Genomic DNA, 22854 nt, shown 5'->3' on the forward strand with positions numbered 1-22854 from the left:
ACGCGACACGAGCAACACCAACAATCATTTCTGTTCACCGTCACTGAACACATCGACACAAGAAATTGCTCAAATTAGTGGTGAGCAACGCGTGAGTCAAACAACTAGTCAGCAAATACGCCATCAATTAGCGCAACTTGCACCTGTGTGGCCATTTCAAATGATAGCAAACATCGTTTGGAATCACAGTTTTAATTGTAACGTGGAACTCAACCCCGCAATTAAGATCGTAGTTTTAAGTATTACAGGTTAGTGTGTCACTCTCGCCCTTTACGCTTACCTGCTAGCGCACTTTGACAAAGCCGACACCTTGCTATAGCTAATGCTAGTTGACAAAACAAACGTTGCTCAAGGGTTCCGTGCACGACTGAAATGCCAGCTAAACGGTTCTCAACATTGTCGCTTTCTCGCATTCCATCCTTTTAACTTCAACTTCAACTTTGTGACGTCAAGTGACTTCAAAGAATCACTTCTCTAACTCCCCATTAACAATTCGTTCGGAAAGTTTCAAGATGGAGGAGATGACACTGCTTCGCCTCTAAAGTTTTCCTTCCTTTCGCCCTCGCGGAAACGATAACCCTTTCTCACTCTAACTCACTTCACAACCAGATCGCCTTCAAAACAGTACAATTTGCAGAAGTCCAAAGAGACTCTCGGCAAACACTTACATTTAAAGTTTCGAGAGAGATGGTTTCGATGTCGCTGATTTGTTTCCCAACAATAGCTGATATGGAGGGGGGACTGGGCGGTGACCGAGTTCCTGAACTTCCTGGCAGCAAGACGACCAGAGAACGTTCCACTCGCCCGCAAATGACGACTCGTTTCGGGCGTGGCAGTTGCTGTGCTTGTCCATATATGGATTAATTACTGCTTCCATGTTTGCAGGCATGCACTCGGTCGACTAACCTGCGACCTATATTTTGTTTACGTTCAAAAATACAAAGGACAGATTACATTGGTGTTTGAAGAGGAAATAAAAAGCTGTTGTTGATTCGACCAGCAAGGAAGTTATTTATAACGAAAAACAAACAAAAACTTTTTGACAGTCAATTTTAAACTATGTCCACAATTTCATTGGTCTACATACATTTGAGATATTTGTTTGTGGTTTGATTATTTAATTACTTTTCAACACAACAAAGTTGTAGCATGCTCAGGTGGCTGGCAATTACATTCTGTACGACGTACAGTGTACGTTATTTTTATTTATTTATTTATTGAATTAATTGGGACAGGGGCAGCCCGGTGATCGAGTGGTTAGCGCGTCGACCTCACAGTGCAGAGGCCGTGGGTTTGATTCCGGCTCCGGCCTCCCTGTGTGGAGTTTGCATGTTCTCCCCGGGCCTGCGTGGGTTTTCTCCGGGTACTTTCCTCCCACATTCCAAAGACATGCATGGCAGGCTGTTTGAACACTCAAAATTGTCCCGAGGCGTGAGTGTGAGCGCGAATGGTTGTTCGTCTCTCTGTGCCCTGCGATTGGCTGGCAACCAGTTCAAGGTGTCCCCCGCCTAAGATAAGATATCCTTTATTCGTCCCACACTGGGGAAATTTACAAATTTACTGCCCGAAGACAGCTGGGATAGGCTCCAGAACCCCGCGCGATGCTAGTGAGGATAAAAGCAGTACGGAAATTGAACGAATGAATAATTGGGACAGTGCACATTAATAAACATAGGAATAAACTGTAAATGTGTCGGATTTAGCATAAATGCTCATTTCCAGTCGGTAGCATACATGGTAGCATAACCAGTTCTGAACTGACAACATATGTTGCACGAGCAAAAACAAAACAACATGACGAAAAATGATAAATAAGATGATGATTGCAATTGGAAAAGAATACACCATATAGTCCATTTTTCTTACAGATTAGGAGATTTTTTTGAACACCAATCGCAGAGAATCATTATTGCATAACAGACGAAAAAAGACGTGCGCCTGCAGGGGGACAGTTTTTTGTTTGTTTTTGTAATTTGATATTTAAAAAAACAAGAAAAACATTTTTCACGAAAATTCGATTTTTGTACAGTTGTAGGGCATATTAAAGCAATGTAGGTAGAGTAGAAGCATACTTTTATTTACTTGGAATAAATAATGAAGCTAACGACTCATTTTATAACTTGATCAAGCTCGTGGACATGTACCGTACTCAGTTTTCATGTTTTCTCTATAACAGACAGTTTCTTCATGCTGATCTACAAAATATGAACGTGATTTCCTGATGCAGAACAGTGTCATTTGTCAAAAATGTCACTCTGCATGAGGGTCATCTTGCTTCCCTGAATCTGGTGCTGTCGGCATTAATGCTTTCAAGTTACAATGTCATTGCTGTCTGTTTATTGCAACCCAACGCCCCAAAATCTCAATAAGTCAATCAAGATCTCAACTGCAGATGACTTTACTTTCTCTATCTCATCTTTATTACTTTGTGTTGTCATCCATGGAGGCTGAAAAAAGTCTACTTTGTAAAAGTAGGGAGTAGAAGATACAGACATATTTCAAATAGAGGGTCTTCAATTTAAAAATACATCTATGTTAAATTAAGCAATATGTTTTAGCACAGGGATGTCAAAAACAACATTTTGATTCATAAAATGTAGGTGGGTGATCTAACATTAACTTGCTGGGTGGTTCACATTCGTCTACATTGGCAAAATTCTAATATAATTTTATAGTTGTAACTGATGCTGTCTGAACTCTTTAATGACCTCCACATTTCTTCCATGCAGTAAAAGTACATTAAAGTCTAAGTCTGTAGTTTCAAAAACTGTTTTCTTTTCTAACAATCTGATACTTTCTTACGATGAAATATTTGTTGGGTTCCCGTGTCCTTAAGAAAAGGAGCTGAAAAGCAACATATGTTTTCCCAGAGGCAGCCATCTTGATTTTTGGTCCTGTCAGCTTCTTTTTATTTTCCAATTTAACCGAAGCACTTACCATTCTGTTGTTGTAATCCTGAAGTGAACATTTGCCGAAGGGGCTATTGTTTTATATATACTATAAAAGTGAGAACCCATTTCCATTTGGTGTGACTCAAGTAACAGGGGTCAAACAAGTCAGTTTCTTTTTCAGTGTCATAAATGCTCCAAATTTCTGATCTCGAAGACACAACACATTGTCGCAACTGTGATTGACAGCGCTAAGACATGAATAAAATAAAATAAATAAAATAGTTCAAAAATGTATTGTAGTGGATTGATGAAGTGTGGAAGCTTTAAATCAGGGGTGTCCAAACTTTTTGGATCGAAGATCTACTTTTCGATCAACTAACCTCCAGGGATCTACCCTTACCGGCACGTGCGCGCACACACACACACACACACACACACACACACACACACACACACACACACACACACACACACACACACACACACACACACACACACGCACACACACACACACGCACACACACACACACATACACACACACACGCGCGCGTGCGCGCGCACGCACGCCATGATGAGAAACAGCCTGAAACTGAGGCATGCGACGCACTTTTGCAGCCTGTTAACTATCGTAGCTCACACGTACCATTTTAAAGTGCTTCCCTGGGCCCTCCTAGATTCCTATTCTTTGCCCGTGCCCTCGGTGAATTGTACATGAAGCAGCAAACTCTGAATGAGAATAATAACGATCAAAGATAGAGCGCAACAGTTCTGATCACAAGCTGCAATTGCAGACTGCTGAGCTAACAACTTCCGGTGACGTAATCACGCACCACCGTAAATTCAAGATTTACCTGCTTCATTTTATTTTTAAATATTTTTTGGGTGAAAATGAGACTGATAAGATGATTAGGGTGCAGCGTACATTAACACAAAAAAATATATTACTAACATGCAAAGACACACAAATGGTTGTTTGTTTTTTTTTCTCCTCGACACTCCTCGGATCTACTTGGGACCTGTCTTAGATCTACCGGTAGATCAGGATCGACGTAATGGGCACCCCTGCTTTAAATAGACTATCTGAAGAGGCTGAGTGCCACTGTATCTCGCTTCCCCTAAACAAACACACACGCACACACACACACAAGAGGCATAGCTAGAAATTTTACAGTTGGGTGGCTCGGGTGACAAAACGCCACAGTGAGGGGTGGCCATATGTAGGCAAAATTGGTGTATTTGGGCATTTTTATTCCATCATACCATGCCTGTGGATGGCATGATAAACAATGACTTCTTGTTTATTTTAAAGATATTATTTTCATTGACATTGCCTCGGTTTTCTCCGGGTACTCCGCTTCCCACCCACATTCCGAAAACATGCATAGCAGCTTTATTGAGCACTCCAAATTGTCCCTAGGTGTGATTCTGAATGCAAATGGTTGTTTGTCTGTGTGTGCCCTGCGATTGGCTGGCAACCAGTTTTCAGGGTGTACCCTGCCTACTGCCCGATGACAGCTGTGATAAGATCCAACGTGCCCCGTGGCCCTTGTGATGATAAGCGGATCAAATAATGGATGGATGGATGTTGTTTTGGGCGGGGGGTGCTTGGTGGGGGGCGTGCACCGTCTAATAGATTAGCCCATAGCAAAAACTGTCCCTGTAAAAATGGCAGAAAAATCCCAAGTCGGTTTCCTCCCACAACCCAAGAACATGCATGGCAGGTTAATGGGACACTGTAGATTGTCGCTAGGTGTGAGAGTGCGTGTGGATAGTTGTTCGTCTCTGTGAGCCCTGCGATTGACTGGCAACCAATTCAGGGTGTACCCCGCCTACTGCCCAAAGACAGCTGGCTCCTGCATTCCTGCGACCCTCTTGAGGATAAACGGATTTTTAAAAATTGATGGATATTAAAAGAATGTATTCATTATTTTCCCCAGTGTGCAATAATAATGACTTAATTCAAAATATTTGCTTACCTGCAAACTGATACATTCCAGTAAACTATTTGACGTGTAAAAATTATGACTTGCCACATTCACAGTGATGCAGATTGCTCATCCAATGACTGGTCTGTAATGAAGAGGGATTAGACAAAGTGTGATTATATGCATAAATGATGAATTTTTGCTCAAGTAACACCGAGCTGCCAGACAAGTTAAGGTGTCCTTTAACATCATCTTTTTGTACCTGCTGGATTCAACAAATGGTGGTGAGCACAGCATGATATAAATAATTCCTTCTAATTACGAGGAAGCGCACATGTTTGTCACACACTCCATGTATAATTCAGCACATGCAAATGAGTGTGTGGAGACGTGGGAGATCAAAACAATTAGAAAATGTTGAATAATTGTGTGGGGTTTTTTTTTTTTACAATGACAATATTAGGGGCTGATTGTCCCAATCACGGGAATGATAATATTAGTATTTGAATATCTATTTTTGTCTTATATGAACTCATGCCTTTATCGTAATGGCTTTGCGGCTGTCAGTTTTGTATAATGCAGATTTACAGTAGTTGCAAGTCAACTGCTCTTACATCACTGATATGAAAATGTTAGTCTCACCGGACAAATAACAAAGGTAAACAATGCAACACACACACGCACACACACACACACGCACACACACATACACATTCACACACACATACACATAACCATACACACACACACACATTACCATACACACACACATACACATAACCATACACACACACATACACACACACACACATACACATACACACACACACACACACATACACATACACATACACACACATACACATACACATACACATACACATACACACACACACACACATACACATACACATACACATACACATACACATACACATACACATACACATTCACATACACACATCATTATGCAGTGGCTTAAATTTCTCGGTCTAAAATTTGAGGGTTTAATCACAGTCGAGTTCCGAATCAAAGGTAGCCACAACTGAAGACTTTCACTGCAACAGACATCAAAACTGCATGCAACAACTCTTACTTTAAACCCTGAATCTATACTAAAAGACAACACATAAACTTGACAACAAATCTGTCAGATTGCACGAAAGAAAAATGAGTGTGGTAAAAATAAAAATTATCAATTAGTACTCTATGTAAAAGTAGGCTCTTTTAATATTCAATGCTTTACCAGCGTGATATCTTGGGACTTTGGTTAAAAGTGTTGTCTTGGTTGCATTACCGGCTGTACTACTGAATGTACTCAGCATGTGGCTTTTGGCCAAAGTACTGAGAGATTTTATACAAGAAGAGCCTGAGGGTTGCAAAAAAATTGACTGCTGCAGCAAAGTAGAGACTGTGGAGTAGAATAGTAGTGTTCAGCTGAGACACACCAATGGGGTAAACTAATATGAGCTGTGTGTGTTTATTTGAGTCAGTGGATCCTCATTATTTTCTATCCACTTCTATACAGCATAAATAAAAATGTGACCAGTGCAGGGTTATCATAGTTTGCGACTTTTCATTATAGTTAGTTTTCATTGCGTTTTGACTTTTGATTTTTTAACTCCGGTAGCTTCAATTCATTTTGAGAACACGTTTGCTCATTTTTATAAAAACATTTTTGTTTGTTTTACTTTACTTGTTATCAGTTTTCATATTAGTTTTTTTAAATACATGAAGTATGTCGAGTGCAAGATTGAAAAAAAGTCACTGAGGGTTGTGTAATAAAGTTAAAGTACTCAGAGTTAATTTTAGTGATGAATGTAAGATGTATGGTAGCTTCAGTGAGTTTGTGTTTTTTTTAAAAATCCTTTTCATTTTAACTTTATTTTGTAATACATACTGTATGTTTTTTCAGTTTTAGTTATTTCATTAGTTTTTGCTAACTATAATAACCTTGGAGGCCATGTGACAATGACAAATATGCTCGATCAATGAATAACGAACAGTGATTGACATCACATGCTTGGAACCAATCAACAAGGTATTAGAAATGAAGTAAAAGACCTGGAACATATCATACGGACGGTCAGTGTGAAATGCTGAATCAGACACAGGTAAACTCGTCATAATTCAGAATTGCACCAAACAACGATCATCTCAATTATGAAGATGTATACATTACAGCGGCCAACAAAGACACGTTGACAACGACTGAATTTGAAGTGCTTCGTCAAAGTAAGGTTTTGTTTGCGACATCCACTCTGCCCAGATTCACCTGACTCATACTGACAGTTGTCCACGTTGTGGCACGATGTCATCGGCTGTCTCTCCCTTTTTGAATGAGATCTTGGTTCTCCATGATAAGTGATGTACATGGTACAATTTAGTTGTCAGTTTCATGCAAGAGCGAGGAGTTGAGAGGAAAGTCGATGGGCTTGGAACATCCCGGTACATGATTGTTGTCCATTGCAGTGACTTACCCACAGGGATGAAGTTAAACATATCCAGTATTATCTCAGTGAATGGTAGAAAACTGAGAATATGTGTCAGGCATGTTTATATAACAGGGTTGCAATGGTAATCCGAACGTTTTGGAAGACAGCCTTGCTATTTGTTTGGAAAATAGAGGAAGTCACAGTTTGTTTTTTCAGGTATTTATTTATTTATTATTATTATTATTATTATTATTATTATTATTATTATTATTATTATTATTGTTTTATTTTTTTTTAGGACGGGTGGTTCAAACTTGTTATTGGCTGCTGTCTGCTGAACTCTATCTGGTGGCTTCAATATGGTCTGACAGTGCTGCACCCACTTCTTATTCAGGTAGTGCTTGCCCATTTTTTTTAATATGACCAGAAAAAAAAGTGAACGGTATCCTGCAGTGTTCCCCAACTACACACACACACACACACACACAACTATATATTTATGTGTTTCACAATGGGGAACAGTAGATGAGGCGCTGGAAGAGGGACCATCATGGGAGGACAAGCCCCTACACGGGATGTACCACCGGACCATAACTGAAGTAGCTGATCTCAAGAAGTCCTATCAGTGGCTAGAGAGAGCTGGCCTGAAGGACAGCACAGAGGCACTCATCCTGGCTGCTCAGGAGCAGGCCCTGAGCACCAGAGCCATTGAGGCCCAGATGTACCACACCTGACAAGACCCAAGGTGTAGGTTGTGCAAAGAGGCACCTGAGACAATCCAACACATAACTGCAGGGTGTAAGATGCTGGCAGGGAAAGCCTACATGGACGCCATAACCAGGTGGCTGGCATAGTCTACCAAAACATCTGTGCGGAGTATGGACTAGAAACCCCAAGGTCACAATGGGAAACACCTCCGAAGGTGGTGGAGAATGACAGAGCGAAGATCCTGTGGGACTTCAAGATCCAGACTGACAAGATGGTAATGGCGAACCAACCAGATATCGTGATCATAGATAAAGGGAGGAGGAAAGCCGTTGTAGTGGATGTCGCGTTCCTAAGTGATGGAAACATCAGAAAGAAGGAACACGAGAAACTCGAGAAATACCAAGGGCTCAGAGAGGAGCTGGAGAGAGCCTGGAAGGTAAAGGTGACAGTCGTGCCTGTGGTGGTCGGAGCACTCGGGGCAGTGACCCCTAAACTAGATGAGTGGTTGCAACAGATCTGGGAACAACATCGGACATCTCAGTCCAGAAATGTGCAGTGCTGGGAACAGCAAGGATAGTATGCAGAACCCTCAAGCTTCCTGGCCTCTGGTAGAGGACCCGAGCTGAATGAGGGACGGACACCACCTGAGGGGGGTGAGACGAGGATTTTTTTCTTAATCTATATCCACATACTGAGTGACACTGCAGTGTTTACTATGGTCATTATAGCATGAATTAAAAAAAGCAAATGTAATGGTAGCCCGAGAGTGTTGAACTGCGTACAGGACCTCAGAGTATATATTTCACTGACATGCTGACAGAAACGGCGACAAAATCTCTAAATTGCAATCACCAGCAAAACTTCAACTGACCTTGTTTTATTACAAAACTCTCCTGGGAGCTAATGTCCTAATTTCTTGCTTTCCAAGTGGGATTCAGGCTAAAAGGAAGGTGAACTATGTGGAGGAAGCCACAAATTAAACGTGAGGTTCTAATGAGTCATGGCTTTAGTCACTCTGTGATGTGCACAAAGCAAATATGCCAAATGTGTGCATGCCTGGGTGCTTACAAAACAGCCCGGCATTTACTGTGCATTCTTTCATCACATTATTACCTCTACATGACTGTTCATAACTTCAACTATTGATAAGGTGGTGTTGTTTTAAAATCATTAATCACTTGACATTCAGCTGTGTTCTTCTTAACATATGAGAGCCATTCATTGAAAAATCTGTTGATTATTGTTGTCGTTGTAGTTTAAATTGTGCTTTTCTACATCATACTGCTATATTCTACTTCGATTGCAGTGGATCCAGAGTAAAATGTTTACCACCCAGGACATTAAACACAAAAAAATTACAGCTCTCTCCGGAATATTGCATAGGGATTTGATTGAGCCCATGTGATCCAAAGATGATGAATAGGCAGGAAGTATATGAGGATATTAGACCACTTATCATCCCATTGACAACATATTTACTTTCATAAAAATTGCTGAATTTCCTCACCCATTATTGAATCTCGTATCATGCAGTAGTAATTCAAAGGGAACATCCACTTACTCATACTACAGCTAACGACAAGCAGGAGAGCAAATCTGATCACACTAATGATTGGTTTGCGTACTGGTTTTCAAAAGACTGCAACTCACGTTGTTTGTCAATATTCTTAAAACTTGACGCGTAATACATTTTAATCTGTTAAATCGCTCTGTTTGGATATGGAATATAGTAGAAAATGGCAGTAGAAATCTTCTCTTTTCCAGTATAATTTCCCATTTTTAATACAAGACAAGCCACACTCTGCTCCTGTGCTTCCTCGCACCACGATCCCTCTTTCTGGTGAACTGTAGTCTGTCCATCTAATTTATATTTTCTCTCTCTCTCTCTCTCTCTCTCTCTCTCTCTCTCTCTCTCTCTCTCTCTCTCTCTCTTTCTCTCTACACACACAAAGACACACACACACACACACACACACAGACACACACACGCACTCTCTCTCTCTCTCTCTCTCTCTCTCTCTCTCTCTCTCTCTCTCTCTCTCTCTCTCTCTCCCCCTCTATTATATATACACAGATATACAGAAACACACACACACGCACACGAACACACACGGCATGGTTGCCGACTTATGAGCAATCCAACTTCACAGTGCAGAGGTGCAAGGTTCAATTCCGGCTCCAGCCTTCCTTTGTGGAGTTTGCATGTTCCCCCTGTGCCTGCATGGGATTTCTCTGGCTACTCCCAGTTTCCTCCCACCTTCCAAAAACATGGGCGGCAGGTTAATGGAACACTAAATTGTCCCTAAGTGTGAGTGTGAGTGCCAATGGTTGTTTGTCTATGTGTGCCCTGTGATTGGCTGGCGACCAGTTCAGGGAGTACCCCGCCTACTGCCTGAAGACAGCTGGCATAGGCCTCGGCACGCCTGCGACCTTTAACAGAAAGCTGTTATGTAGCAGTTTTTCAAAATATACACAATATAAACATTGCTTGCCTGATTGACTTCAGTGTGTTGAATAGATTAATCTCAAGGAATTTCAAAGCGGCCCTTGCATTCTTCCATTTTCTGTGTGTGGCCCTCGAATGAAAAAGTTTGGGCACTTATAGTCTTTTGCCACCACCTACAACCTTGCTGTATTTGTTCACAGTGATTGGCACTCCTGAACATTTATTGATTTGTTTTTTTTTAAAAAAAGGAAAGTTCACCCTTGTTTATATTTTTTTGGACTCCTGTCATATGACACACCCATTCATTTTTGTATTGTTTAAAAAAACGACCAACAACAACAACAAGCCAAAGACGAAGCAAAACTCACAAGTAGTCACTCATATGACGTTAACTGACCTTTCAGCAGACATGATGCACGACAATGGTCATGCATCAAATCTGTTTTGCATCACCGACCTCTGATGGGGCACACAGCCTCAGGGGTGTTCGACTTCAGAGGTTCCACTCACTGTCAATATTTAAGTAATAAAATGGAGTGAATGAATGAGAAGTAACATGGTCTCTGCATCATCGACCATGCCTTGTTAATTTCGTGCTAAAGCCCAATGTCATCATTTGTTTACGGTTTCCATCCCAAGCTGTTGTTCATCATTTTCACCTGATGTGCTGCTATCATATCATATTGAAGTGAGAGAAACATTTGAAGCATCACCTGATAGCTCCAAGCAGTTTTAAAAACTCACAGTGTGTTGAGGTACTGTATATTTAAGGAAAATGTATTGATATGCAAAATTGGCCTAAATTCCAAATTACACTGCAATCATCCAATGAGCATTTCATGGGGATATAATTTCCCAAATACCATCAGGTGAAGGAGCAGTTTTTTTTATCGCTCAGTGAGTGCACAGCCTAAAGCAAATCGATGAAAATGCTGAAATGGAAACAGCAAGGCATGATTACCAAAACAATGAGCAAGGCTTCGTTACTCTCTCCCTGTAAATTGAATATACCTGCGCATGAAACATAATTTTGAAGAGGTGGGGATTTTCTTTTTAAACAGTAATGTCTACTCGTACATGTGTGCCTGCAGTGAATCTGCTCGCCCAGCCAAGGGTTGAAGTTCAAATTTGAAATACTGCAACACCAGACAGCAATAAACGCCCTGTCATTGCCAGAGTCCACCACAGTAAACAATCGCAGGGTATCTGTCAAGTGGATGTTTAATCAATCATGAGGATGTGTCCACTTTAATACTCTGTCAAGAGAGGTTTATGGATTTTTGTTTTGGCATATCGCTGTTGCCAATAACCGGAGAATCCCCTTGTGTCTATTATGAAAATTTCCCAACATTTCATGAGAGAAATATATTCCATTTTAGTATACAATCAATACACATATTTCTTCGTCCGGTATGAGCATTTTACTCAGTTAAACAGTAGGCTGCAGCTTCAGTGTAATTTGTGACTGTTCAGACATCCTTGAGCAGTCCGCGGCTACAAGTGCACAGCCAAATTATTTTGGGACTCCAGTCAGTAAACAGAGTCTGTGATTTTTATCATCAAGTGGCTTGTTTAACTTCATTTGAGTTTTGAAAATTTATCTGATATAAAACCCTTGCAGACATACTAAGATAAAAAAAGGTATTTTTGCACCACTTGGAGGCACACTGTGCTCACTTTGAGAAAACAGAGATTGCACTTTGTCACTTTACATCGGCTGCGACAGAGCTGACATAGTCTGTGCTCTCAAACAGCCTATTCACGTACACAGCAGCCAAAACTAATCCCGGGGTTAAACTCCGGGTGACTGCAGCAACGACTTGTCATTGAGAGCAATGAGAAGATTGGAGTGATGATAAAAAGACACTGTCACGCTGCAGTTTCAATGGAAAGAGCTGGCGTCCCTCCACTGAGCATAGAAAGGTTAAAGAGAAAGATAGAGAGAGAAAGAGAGAGAGAGAGACTGATTTATCCTTACATGTGTAGAATGTTTTACATAATCTAAAAGCATGGCAAGAATTGAAAAGGGACGGACCACAGAGAATGAGCCATCTTTTTTTTAAATCTGTGAGAAAAATGAATTTGAATGGTCTGGTGAAAACACAAAGCAACGAATAGACCCAGCGAAGAAGTCACGTTAATGGAAGCTCAAGGATATACAAAACAATATGCAGCATGGCTGTTTGTCACAACAACAGGTTCCCCATCACATGCATGTCAAATGGCTTTAGTTTGCCCTTTTCTCATACACTGGACGGCAAGTGTGTCCCTTTGACTCCCTTCTTGCTGCTCGGCTTAATTTCCCTGATTATGGTAACTGTTTCATCTACTATTTGAAAGAGAGTGTTTCCAGAAAGATGGCTTCTTTATGAAAAATTCATCTAGACAGATGTCTGGGTTGGCCTCCTCAGCCATGTTAACGCTCATTTGGGCCGACTGAGAATTGATTAGAAAGACTTTGAAGATATGCACTACCGTATCATCCAGTGCTGCCTTGCACTGGCTTGTGTATGAAGAATTCAGCACAGACTTTTTGAAAAATAATTGCTGACAAAATGGACCCATTCATGTCCTACACATTGAGCAAATTGAACATTAAACATCAGTGTTGTTCTATAAATGAAACAAATTTTACTTCATCAAACTTGATCTTTCCTACTCCTTCAATAAATAAAAAAAAACAGCTTCAAAAGCCAAGCTTATTTGAATCGTATCGATATACATATTACCAGTACATTTTATTGGAGAGATCCACACCCCTAATATACAAAGTATATATCATAGAGTATTGTACATGCAAAAACACAGTACATGTTGTTTTCAGATTGCGGGCTGAAAACCTAATGGTTCCAACCTTTCTAATACAGCGATGAAATCGGTGATGCTTTGGCCAAGATCGTGAATCAACACTTAACTGTAGGCTGCCGTTGTCACATTTGCTTTATGGTTATTCGTCAATGGCCACGAATCACTCATGTTATGTTGGGGTGAATGTGGGCTACCAATATTTAACACGATGTATAACATTTTAAGTCACAGAAAAGCGCATTTGAAAGCAAAAGGGCCAATATATCTTCAATACACATCAGAATTTTATGGAATGAATGCAGCCTTTATCATGATAACATGTACCTTTTACAAAACGTTCATGTTTAGCTTAACAGCTTCACTGATCGTGCCATTTATACATGTGTGCATGTGTGGTTGGTTGCTTTCTGTGGTCGTAGACTGAGTCACCTCATTTGTCACTATAAGTGCCCTTCACGTGTCGGCAGATGCCATTCCATGTAGAAAGATGAGCCATGTCCTCATCTCTTAATACAAAAAAAATGGAAGGACAGTCTACTCCTGACAGTTCCCTCTCTTAATCATTCCAGCATTTGTCTGTCCTTTATGTGGGTCAAAAATTTTATGGGCAAATGTAGTGCTGGCAGGGTTCCAAAGGGCTTGATTTGATGAGCTAACGAGTTAGGTACAAATTTGGAAGACATCTGCAAACGTGCGGCTGACCCCAATGAAGGTCCCGATATTTTCCTTGGACACATTATTTGGTTTACCATCATCCTCTATATTTAATGTGTTGTTTAATGACGCATGACATTTAAGTGTTGTACAATATCTAATGTCCACATTAAAACAGACCTTCATGGCTCAAAATATATACTATTGGCTCATCAATCCCTTACAAATGATATCTTCAATGTGACAGCTTTAGCTTAGTAATTTTGTGTAAGTCCGGATCATTTACACAAATTTCTTACTCGTGCCTGAGTGTCTCAAGGTGACTGTTAGGACAGGTTTGTGTTGATTGAAATTGATTTTCCCATCTCTGTTTTCCAGATCTTTGCGCTTCCGTTGTTTAACGGTTGTTAGTGAGACTGAAGGTTAAGTGAATGGCCGTGTGCAGGGTTGTCACTGAAAGTAGTTATTTATTAAATGTGTAGCAGTGCTAAACTTGGCGAGAATATACCTAAAAAAAGGCAGAAAGAAAACATGTTGAAATGACGATATACCACAAAGCACTCTGTTCTGAGATTCAACGATGAACATGATTAGCTTTGAACCAAATGTAAAGTACAAACACTAACCATGTCGACAATTCTGTGTTGTAATGTGGAATGTCCAAAGATTCTCAGGGGATGATCCAGTATACGTGCGTGTGGAGCTGAAGAAGTACTGCATATCTATAGTATAGTTGACAGTCTCTCTAATTGATAGGCTTTCTCTTTCACTGCTTCCCGACATTATATCTGGCAATGAAATGCAAAATTATTAATGCCAGAATAGTCAAAAGGTTTGAGCGGGAGAGGACCAGCGTCCAAATGCTGATAGGATAATGAAAGGAAGATGATCCTCTCACTTCATCATTAATTTTGTTTAAAGACAAGTTTTCCAGTACAACCTCAAGTCGTACAACAAGTGTAATTTGCTTTTGTGATGCCATCATCATACTGTAGATACCACTGATGCAAACAGGAAAAGGGTGATGTTGACCATCGAACCAGAAATGCAAGTTACTGCTCCAAGGTAGCGATGGTACAAGTATTCCTACTCTGTTCAGTAGGCCTGCAATGTGGTTAGTTGACATCTGACATAAAAGAAAGCAAATATGAAGAGAATTATCTCCCAGGTGCACGCAGTAATACTCCCAATCGCTCATGGTGAGGAAAAATCCATTTTGTAGATCACTTCACTTGTTCTGTACCCTAGGGCACTACGGGAAAAATACTGTATGTTCTCCAGAATCTACACCCTGGGCCGATTGTCCTTTAGGTTAAACGCAGGGCACATATAGTTTAGAGCAGGGGTGTCCAAAGTCCGGCCCGCGGTCGAATTTCATCCGGCCCTCGGCCCCCGTCATAAAATCAGTGCCGTCTGGCCCGCAGGTTGGGCGCAATGGAACACGTGTTGCATTGACTGAGGTCTCGTAGACTGGGGAGTGATGTTTCATAGAGTACTGCTTCCCTCTAGTGGCTAAATGAGTAATAGCATTCACTAAATGAGTAATAGCATTTCGACACTAGAGGGCATCACTCACGAGTTAACAAGACATCACTCCGTGTTTATACTGACTGATATGTCATATTTCAAATGATCCTTGCAGTTGTGGATATGTGTATTGCTTGTTCATTTCCCTGTTGTTCGAGTCAAAGGTTTTGTGACTATTGAAAAGTCATGGTGATACATTTTATGTTTCAAATCAATCAATTTGCACTCAGCAGACTTCTGTTTAAGAAAAAGTCAAGTGAATAAGTAGTTGCATGTGATATACCGGGCGGCCCGGTAGTCCAGTGGTTAGCACGTCGGCTTCACAGTGCAGAGGTACCGGGTTCGATTCCAGCTCCGGCCTCCCTGTGTGGAGTTCGCATGTTCTTCCCGGGTTTTTCTCCGGGTGCTCCGGTTTCCTCCCGCATTCCAAAAACATGCGTGGCAGGCTGATTGAACACTCTGAATTGTCCCTAGGTGTGAATGTGAGTGCGAATGGTTGTTCGTTTCTGTGTGCCCTGCGATTGGCTGGCAACCGATTCAGGGTGTCCCCCGCCTACTGCCCGAAGACAGCTGGGATAGGCTCCAGCACCCCCTGCGACCCTAGTGAGGATCAAGCGGCTCGGAAGATGAATGAATGAATGTGATATACCTGTTTCAAATGAACCAAAAGAAATTCTTAAGATTGTTAAAATTAAAATAAAAATGGAAATGTGAAACAGACTGGCTTACTAAAATTTGTTGAACAATATTGTTGTTCAATGTAAAGAATGTCAGCCAAGGTCGCCCCCCGACATTTTACCACATAAAATCTGGCCCCCTTGGCAAAAAGTTTGGACACCCCTGGTTTAGAGACAGACAACCATCATTCATACATTTATTAAAAATGTTACTGAAAACCACCTTGGCATGATCTGTCACGTCCCGTGTTTGCCAGCAGGGGGCGGGCTTTCTCTCCGCCGCCTGCACACCTGTTACTCATTTGTGAGTGATTACTCTGCCTTTATTGGGACGCTCTGGCAGTCTACTCACTGCCGGAGAATTCCACGCCGCGCCAATACTCTCTCGCTCAAATTCCTATTCAGATTATTCGTTGCCTCTTAGCCTTGTGGCTGTTATTACGCGCCATTGTTCCTCTTGCGTATGAAATTTATATAATTGACTAATCAGACCTTCCTTGCCATTTGTTTTCCACAAGTGTTTTCTGTTGTTCTCTTTATTCTATTCCTGGTCCTTATTTTGACCAGCGTTTTTTGTTATCCTCCCTGTCGGGTATTTTGTGTTCGTCATTAAAGACTCCTTTTGTTATCTGACAAAATCTCTTTTTTGTGTCTGCTATTTCGGGGATCCACTTCCTTATTTTGTTGTGCACGAAGCGATCATTCTATCGCTTCGGGCACAACGTGACAGATCCTGTCCCGTTTGTTTGGGGTTTTTTTCAGTCACTGGCGGGTGTATGGGCGTTCCCTCATGAGACACATCTGGCGCTAATCATTTCTTTATACATTCTGCCACACCGACAAATGGCTGTCGGATTATTCAGCCTTGCTCATCACTCTGTCTCAAAGTACTTGTATTTTCTAGACGTTCTTGAGGTTTTGCTTCAGGTTTGTACTTTCCGCATATAGGATTTCCTTGTCCTTCGAGTAAACAAACAATTTACGTTTTTCTCATTCATTGCCTTTTGCAAGTGTTTTTGGTTTCCTCGTTCTTGTTTGCCAAGCATCCTTTGTTGTATTTGTTCAGGCTTGTGTTCTTTTTGCCAATAAATATTTTTTGTCAAAACTCTTATCTGTGTCTACGCTTGTGGAATCCGGAGCTTTTCCAAACCCTGACACACTTCCAGTGAAGTTAATAGAGGATGTACGGTGGAAACAGTTTGACCCTGGATTGGAATAGAGCGGATATTATTTTCACTTGTGAAAAATGTAATCATAATAACCACTGGACTACCGGGCCACCTGAAAGTGAATTGATTTAATGAAATACTGTGTTGTGAAATATGTTTTAAGTCTAACATTTATTAATTATCTGATCTACTCATTCTCACAAGGGTCACGGGCGTCCTGGAGCTTATCCCAGCGGTCTTTGGGCAGCAGGTGAGGTACACCTTCAACTGGTTGCTAGCCAATCACAAACCATTCACACTGACAATCACACCTCAGGGCAATTTAGAGCGATCAGTGAAACCGGAGCACCCGAAGAAAGCCCACGAAGGTACGGCAAGAACATGCAAACGCCACACAGAAAGGATTTCAACCCACGATCTCTGCACTGTGACGTGAGCATCCAAACAGGTCGGCCACCGTGCTGCCTAACGTGTCAGTGTTATCCATCCATCCATTTTCTGGACCGCTTAATCCTCACTAGGGTCGCGGGGGATGCTGGAGCCTATCCCAGCCGTCTTCGGGCAGTAGGCGGGGGACACCCTGAATCGGTTGCCAGCCAATCGCAGGGCACACAGAGACGAACAACCATCCACGCTCACATTCACACCTAGGGACAATTTAGAGTGTCCAATCAGCCTACCATGCATGTCTTTGGAATGTGGGAGGAAACCGGAGCACCCGGAGAAAACCCACGCAGGCCCGGGGAGAACATGCAAACTCCACACAGGGAGGCCGGAGCTGGAATCGAACCCGGTACCTCTGCACTGTGAAGCCGACGTGCTAACCACTGGACTACCGGGCCGCCCGTGTCAGTGTTAATTTTAACTTATTTAAGTGCTTACATAGCGAATGACGAACAAACATTTTTCTCTCTACAGCTGCCGTAAAAGAAAAGGACAGTGAATCTTGATTTTTTTTCTCCCCCCATTTCCCCCATTTTTTCCCCCCCGAGTCATTCTTCCCTGAACAGTAAAATCACATAACCCCTCTGAATCTATTATCCAAAACGTCTCATTTGAGATTCATTCCTCATCATTCAATCAAGAATGTGTTACTGTACTGTCAATGGATTCATGCATAAACATTGCTTCCTAAGAATTAACCATTTTTGTCACACTACATCAGTTGAGTGGCCATTGCGCTGCTCTTTCGCACCTTCCTGCCTTGGCCATTGGGGGAAATCTAAGACAGAGAGAGGGGTGGATGTACCGTTTCCCACATGAAACCACATGAGTTCTTGGCAGTCCTCCCGGGATGCAGCAGCATGTCTGCCGAGGGCTTGAGTGAGATTCATATAAGTGCTTCATTTAGATGTCTCAACTTATCTCTCAGATCATCAATACAGTCGTAATATTAGTCATTAAGAATATTGACCAGCCATGACTGTGAGTACTGTTGCATTTTCTGTTGACATGAAGTTTGTGTTCAGTCTGTTGCTTCAAGGGTTAAAGCACCACATCATCGACGCCATTAGCATTTAAATAAATTTACCATTTTTTGTGGCCTTCCAAATTAAAGAATGAATTTATTTTCCCTTCGTTTTTGGTAAAAGGCGAAATTATTTGCTGATTACTATTTGATGGGGAAGCACATTGAAAATGGGGGTTAACAAATACAATTTTAATACAGAATTTACCTCCAGGGACAACACAGAAAGATAGATGCCTGTTCCACAGGCTTGTGGACAGAACTAATTCCCAACACTGCACTAAATGAAGAGCATCGGCCACTTCAGCTGACAACGCTAACGGAGAAGGTTATGGCGATACTGAGACCCGTGAAGCCAGATAGCTCGGGAGAATTTTCATTTAGAAGCAGAGGAAAACTAATGACTTTGCAATTGGACACTGGCCATAATCACGGTTACTCACAAAGCTTTCATCACAATGCTCCACTGTCTGTGATATGCTGTCATTCCACATCAGTCAGAACACAAACATAAGGGTGAAAGGTGAAATGAATCCAAGTTTCCTTGTTCAAGCTCCCCGGGGATCAATGCTGTCTGCCCTATATTGCAGCATATATATCTGGTAAATTATGATGAGGATTTTCCAAACTCATGTTCGAGACAATCCCGATGAGAAACGTTCAGTATGAAAATCTATACTTTCACTTTTCTTCAAAAGCTTCGTGAAGAGCTGGCATGCCTTAGCCCGCTCACTCGAGCCATGCTTTACAACCAAGCCCGAGAGCTTCCTTGCAAGAGATTACAGAAGGGAATTGTGAATTCATGGGGGAAACATTTGCAGATGTAGTCATAGTGCATGTTTTTTCATGTAAAATGAGAACACAGTGGGCAAAAAAACATCAGCTTGTAAACGCAAACAATAGAAAATCACATTACCGACCGTACAGCTGTCTGCTTTTGTCTGCACTACTCCGAACTTGAAATCTGTATTCAACTATGCAGTGTCTGCCTGACCAAAGAAACATGGGCGTCTTGAATGAAATCCACCCCGTTGAGAATGCAGCTATTTTTACCAGCATCATGAGATGGAGAGTCAATCCAAGATGAGGCTGCCTTTAAAGGGGAGAGGCAATTTTGGTCCTGAATGGTTATGAACATTCAATCAGCAATACATTGCTCTGCAAAGGAAATAAGGCAACTACTTCAGTCCCCACATTGATTTCTTTTGCTTTCCTTACTGACATTGTCTTCGCAAGCAAAGACAGCTGCATCACTGAAAACACTGTTCCAAATCTAACGTATACGGACACAAGGACATATGGATATATTCTCCATAAAAAAACATCTGCTGCCAATTTTTTATGCACATGTTAAGCATGCAGTTAGCATTGTTAGGGAAATCTGAGAAGGCCATTATTCAAGTATTACTGCATCAATGCCCTAGGGTGGGAGGCATCAATTAGTTTGATCTCAACAAGTGAGCATCAAAGCAAGCTTCGATGACGTGCATGCCGTAAAGTGGAAAGCCAGAATGGCTTACACCAGTGGTCCTCAACTAGAAAGGCTGTCGGTCCACTTTTTTTTTTTTATAAGACCAATGTCCGGTCCCATGCACGGCGGTCATGGAGAGCAGGGCTATATGCCAATTTAGTATGGTCAAGCCAAGCTTATACAAATCAGCACTCCTCACAATCAACCAATAATGGGGTGCATGAAAATAACAATGATTCACTTTGCCAGTACACACCAAATAATGAGAGGTATTGTGTTGAGGCAGAGGAACTCTTTTATTTTGTTAAGTTGTGTCGGCTTAAGAATAGAAATAGCCCTCTTAGGGAAATAAGACATTTTTACTTTAACTTTGTTAAACAGTAGTTGTCTTTTTTCCCTTAATTTAACAAAAGCAAAACAAAATACGAATTTTACCAAAATAAATACTAAACATGAAAAAAAAATATTATTTTCATTTGTACAATTCCCCTTTTCACATCCCCTCTGAAATCACTGAAAAATATATCAGAAGAGGAGTTAAGAACCATTTTAAATACTGACACAAGGGAGCACAGGAATGTGCAGTGCTGTTCTTCCACTAAAGGTGAATGCAATGTCTGAGGCATGCAAATATTATTTGAGGACGCCATTGGGATGTTCATTTACCATGTTGCGGTGTTCTGCTGTCCTCTGCAATACATCTGTTCGTGCACGCAAATAATAAAACTGATCATTTTAACAAGCGATCGTGGTAATGCGCAGATTATAGTCCAAAAATATAAAATGTATAACGTAAAAAACACTTTATTTATTTATTATTATTTATTATTTTATACAATTTGCAGAGAGACCGGACAGAGGAGGTCGGCGGTCCGGACAAAAGAGGTCGGCGGTCCGGTCGTGGATTGCGGTCCGCCAGTTGAGGAAGACGGGCTTACACGATGTGCTGCAGTGTGAGAGGACATTTGCAGCACAAAGGAGACAAATTACATGCAACAGCATCTGAGATCAGAGGCCTGAACCAGCCCGTTTAGTTTTTTTTAAACAACAGCTACAACTACCAGGAGCAACAGGTGTACGCTCAAACGGATTTCAGTCCGTTATGTACATATGTTGCGTTTATACACACATATCCTCAGTCGGTCCGGCTTTGCTGCGCTCATTCACATTGGAGAAGCGGGTAATTAAGGGCTGAAAGTAACGTGCAGTATCAACACTTGACCAGTAGGTGGAAATACATGCATATTCAGGACATGAGTCAGTGCCAAACAAGTTTGACTGTGGCTGGCCAGTAGTGATGTGTCTTAGAGCCGGCTCTTTGAAGTGAACGACAGGAGCCGGTTCCTAATAGGGAGCCGCTCTTAATAGGAGCCGACTTTTTTTCTCCAGTTTTTTTCCCCGCTTTCGGTTAAAGCCGCACGTGATTGGTCAAGATGCGTGGTAGAAGAGGGAGGGGAAGGTTACACACACACACACACACACACACACGCTCCAGTGAAGAGAAGGGGGAGGAGTTCGAGACATTCACACCAGCACACTGTGAGCAGCACACGAACAGGAGACAGGGAGACGAGAGAGGTCGATAGGGCTACAGAGAAAAAACAACACGGTGGAAAGTGAAAAGGTGAGAAAATGGATAGGGAAACGCAGTGAAATTTGGACTCATTTCAACTTATTTAATCATTCAAAGGCAGCGTGCAGACTGTACAAGGTTAAAACATCCAATATCAAATTTTAATTTATGATTTGTTGCCTCTCCGTGAGCCGTCACCTTACCGTGGTGGAGGGGTTTGTGTGTCCCAATGATCCTAGGAGCTAAATTGTCTGGAGCTTCATGCCCCTGGCAGGGTCACCCATGGCAAACAGGTCCTAGGTGAGGGACCAGACAAAGCACGGCTCACAAAGCACCTTATGGAAAACAAAATCGATGGTACTCAGTTTCCCTTGCCCGGACGCGGGCCACCGGGGCCCCCCTCTGGAGCCAGGCCTGGAGGTGGGGCTCGTTGGCGAGCGCCTGGTGGCAAGGCCTACACCCATGGGGCCCGGCCGGGCTCAGCCCGAAGAGGCAACGTGGGTCCCCCTTCTCATGGTCTCACCACCCGTGGGAGGGGTCAAAGGGGTCGGGTGCTATGCGAGCTGGGCGGCAGCCAAAGGCGGGGACCCTGGCGGTCCGATCCTCGGCTGCAGAAGCTAGCTCTTGGGACATGGAATGTCACCTCTCTGGCAGGGAAGGAGCCCGAACTGGTGTGTGAGGCAGAGAAGTTCCGATTGGATATAGTCGGACTTGCCTCCACACACAGCCTAGGTTCTGGTACCAGTCCTCTCGAGAGGGGTTGGACTCTCTTTCACTCTGGAGTTGCTCACGGTGAGAGGCGCAGAGCAGGTGTGGGCATACTTATTGCCCCCCGACTCAGTGCCTGTACATTGGGGTTCACTCCGGTGGACGAGAGGGTTGCATCCCTCCGCCTGCGGGTGGGGGGACGGGTCCTGACTGTTGTTTGTGCATATGCACCAAACAGCAGCTCAGCATACCCACCCTTTTTGGAGTCCTTGGAGGGTGTGCTGGAGAGTACTCCTGCTGGGGACTCCCTTGTTCTACTGGGGGACTTCAATGCTCACGTGGGCAATGACAGTGAGACCTGGAGGGGCGTGATTGGGAGGAACGGCCCCCCCC

The 22854-nt window shown here is 42.3% G+C and overlaps 1 protein-coding gene across 5 annotated transcripts in view; it reads right to left on the bottom strand.

Moving 5' to 3' along the window:
* The window catches only part of ctnna1 (catenin (cadherin-associated protein), alpha 1), a 132960-nt gene that overhangs the window by 72876 nt on the left and 37230 nt on the right, over positions 1-22854 (bottom strand). For 2 of the 5 annotated variants that reach the window (XM_052073530.1, XM_052073524.1), the window contains exon 1: positions 281-475. The exons of 1 other annotated variant lie outside the window; for it this stretch is intronic. Coding sequence is in view for 1 of the 4 variants with exons in the window: in XM_052073524.1 (XP_051929484.1) it covers positions 281-413 (133 nt within the window). In the remaining 3 variants the exon portion in view is untranslated. Of the gene's footprint in view, positions 1-280; positions 476-668; positions 836-22854 lie in introns of those variants that run through there. 2 more of the 5 variants (XM_052073525.1, XM_052073526.1) reach the window with 2 other exon arrangements.

This window comes from Hippocampus zosterae, chromosome 1 (genome assembly GCF_025434085.1).
Source record: "Hippocampus zosterae strain Florida chromosome 1, ASM2543408v3, whole genome shotgun sequence".
In the NCBI taxonomy this organism is placed as follows: Eukaryota; Metazoa; Chordata; class Actinopteri; order Syngnathiformes; family Syngnathidae; genus Hippocampus; species Hippocampus zosterae.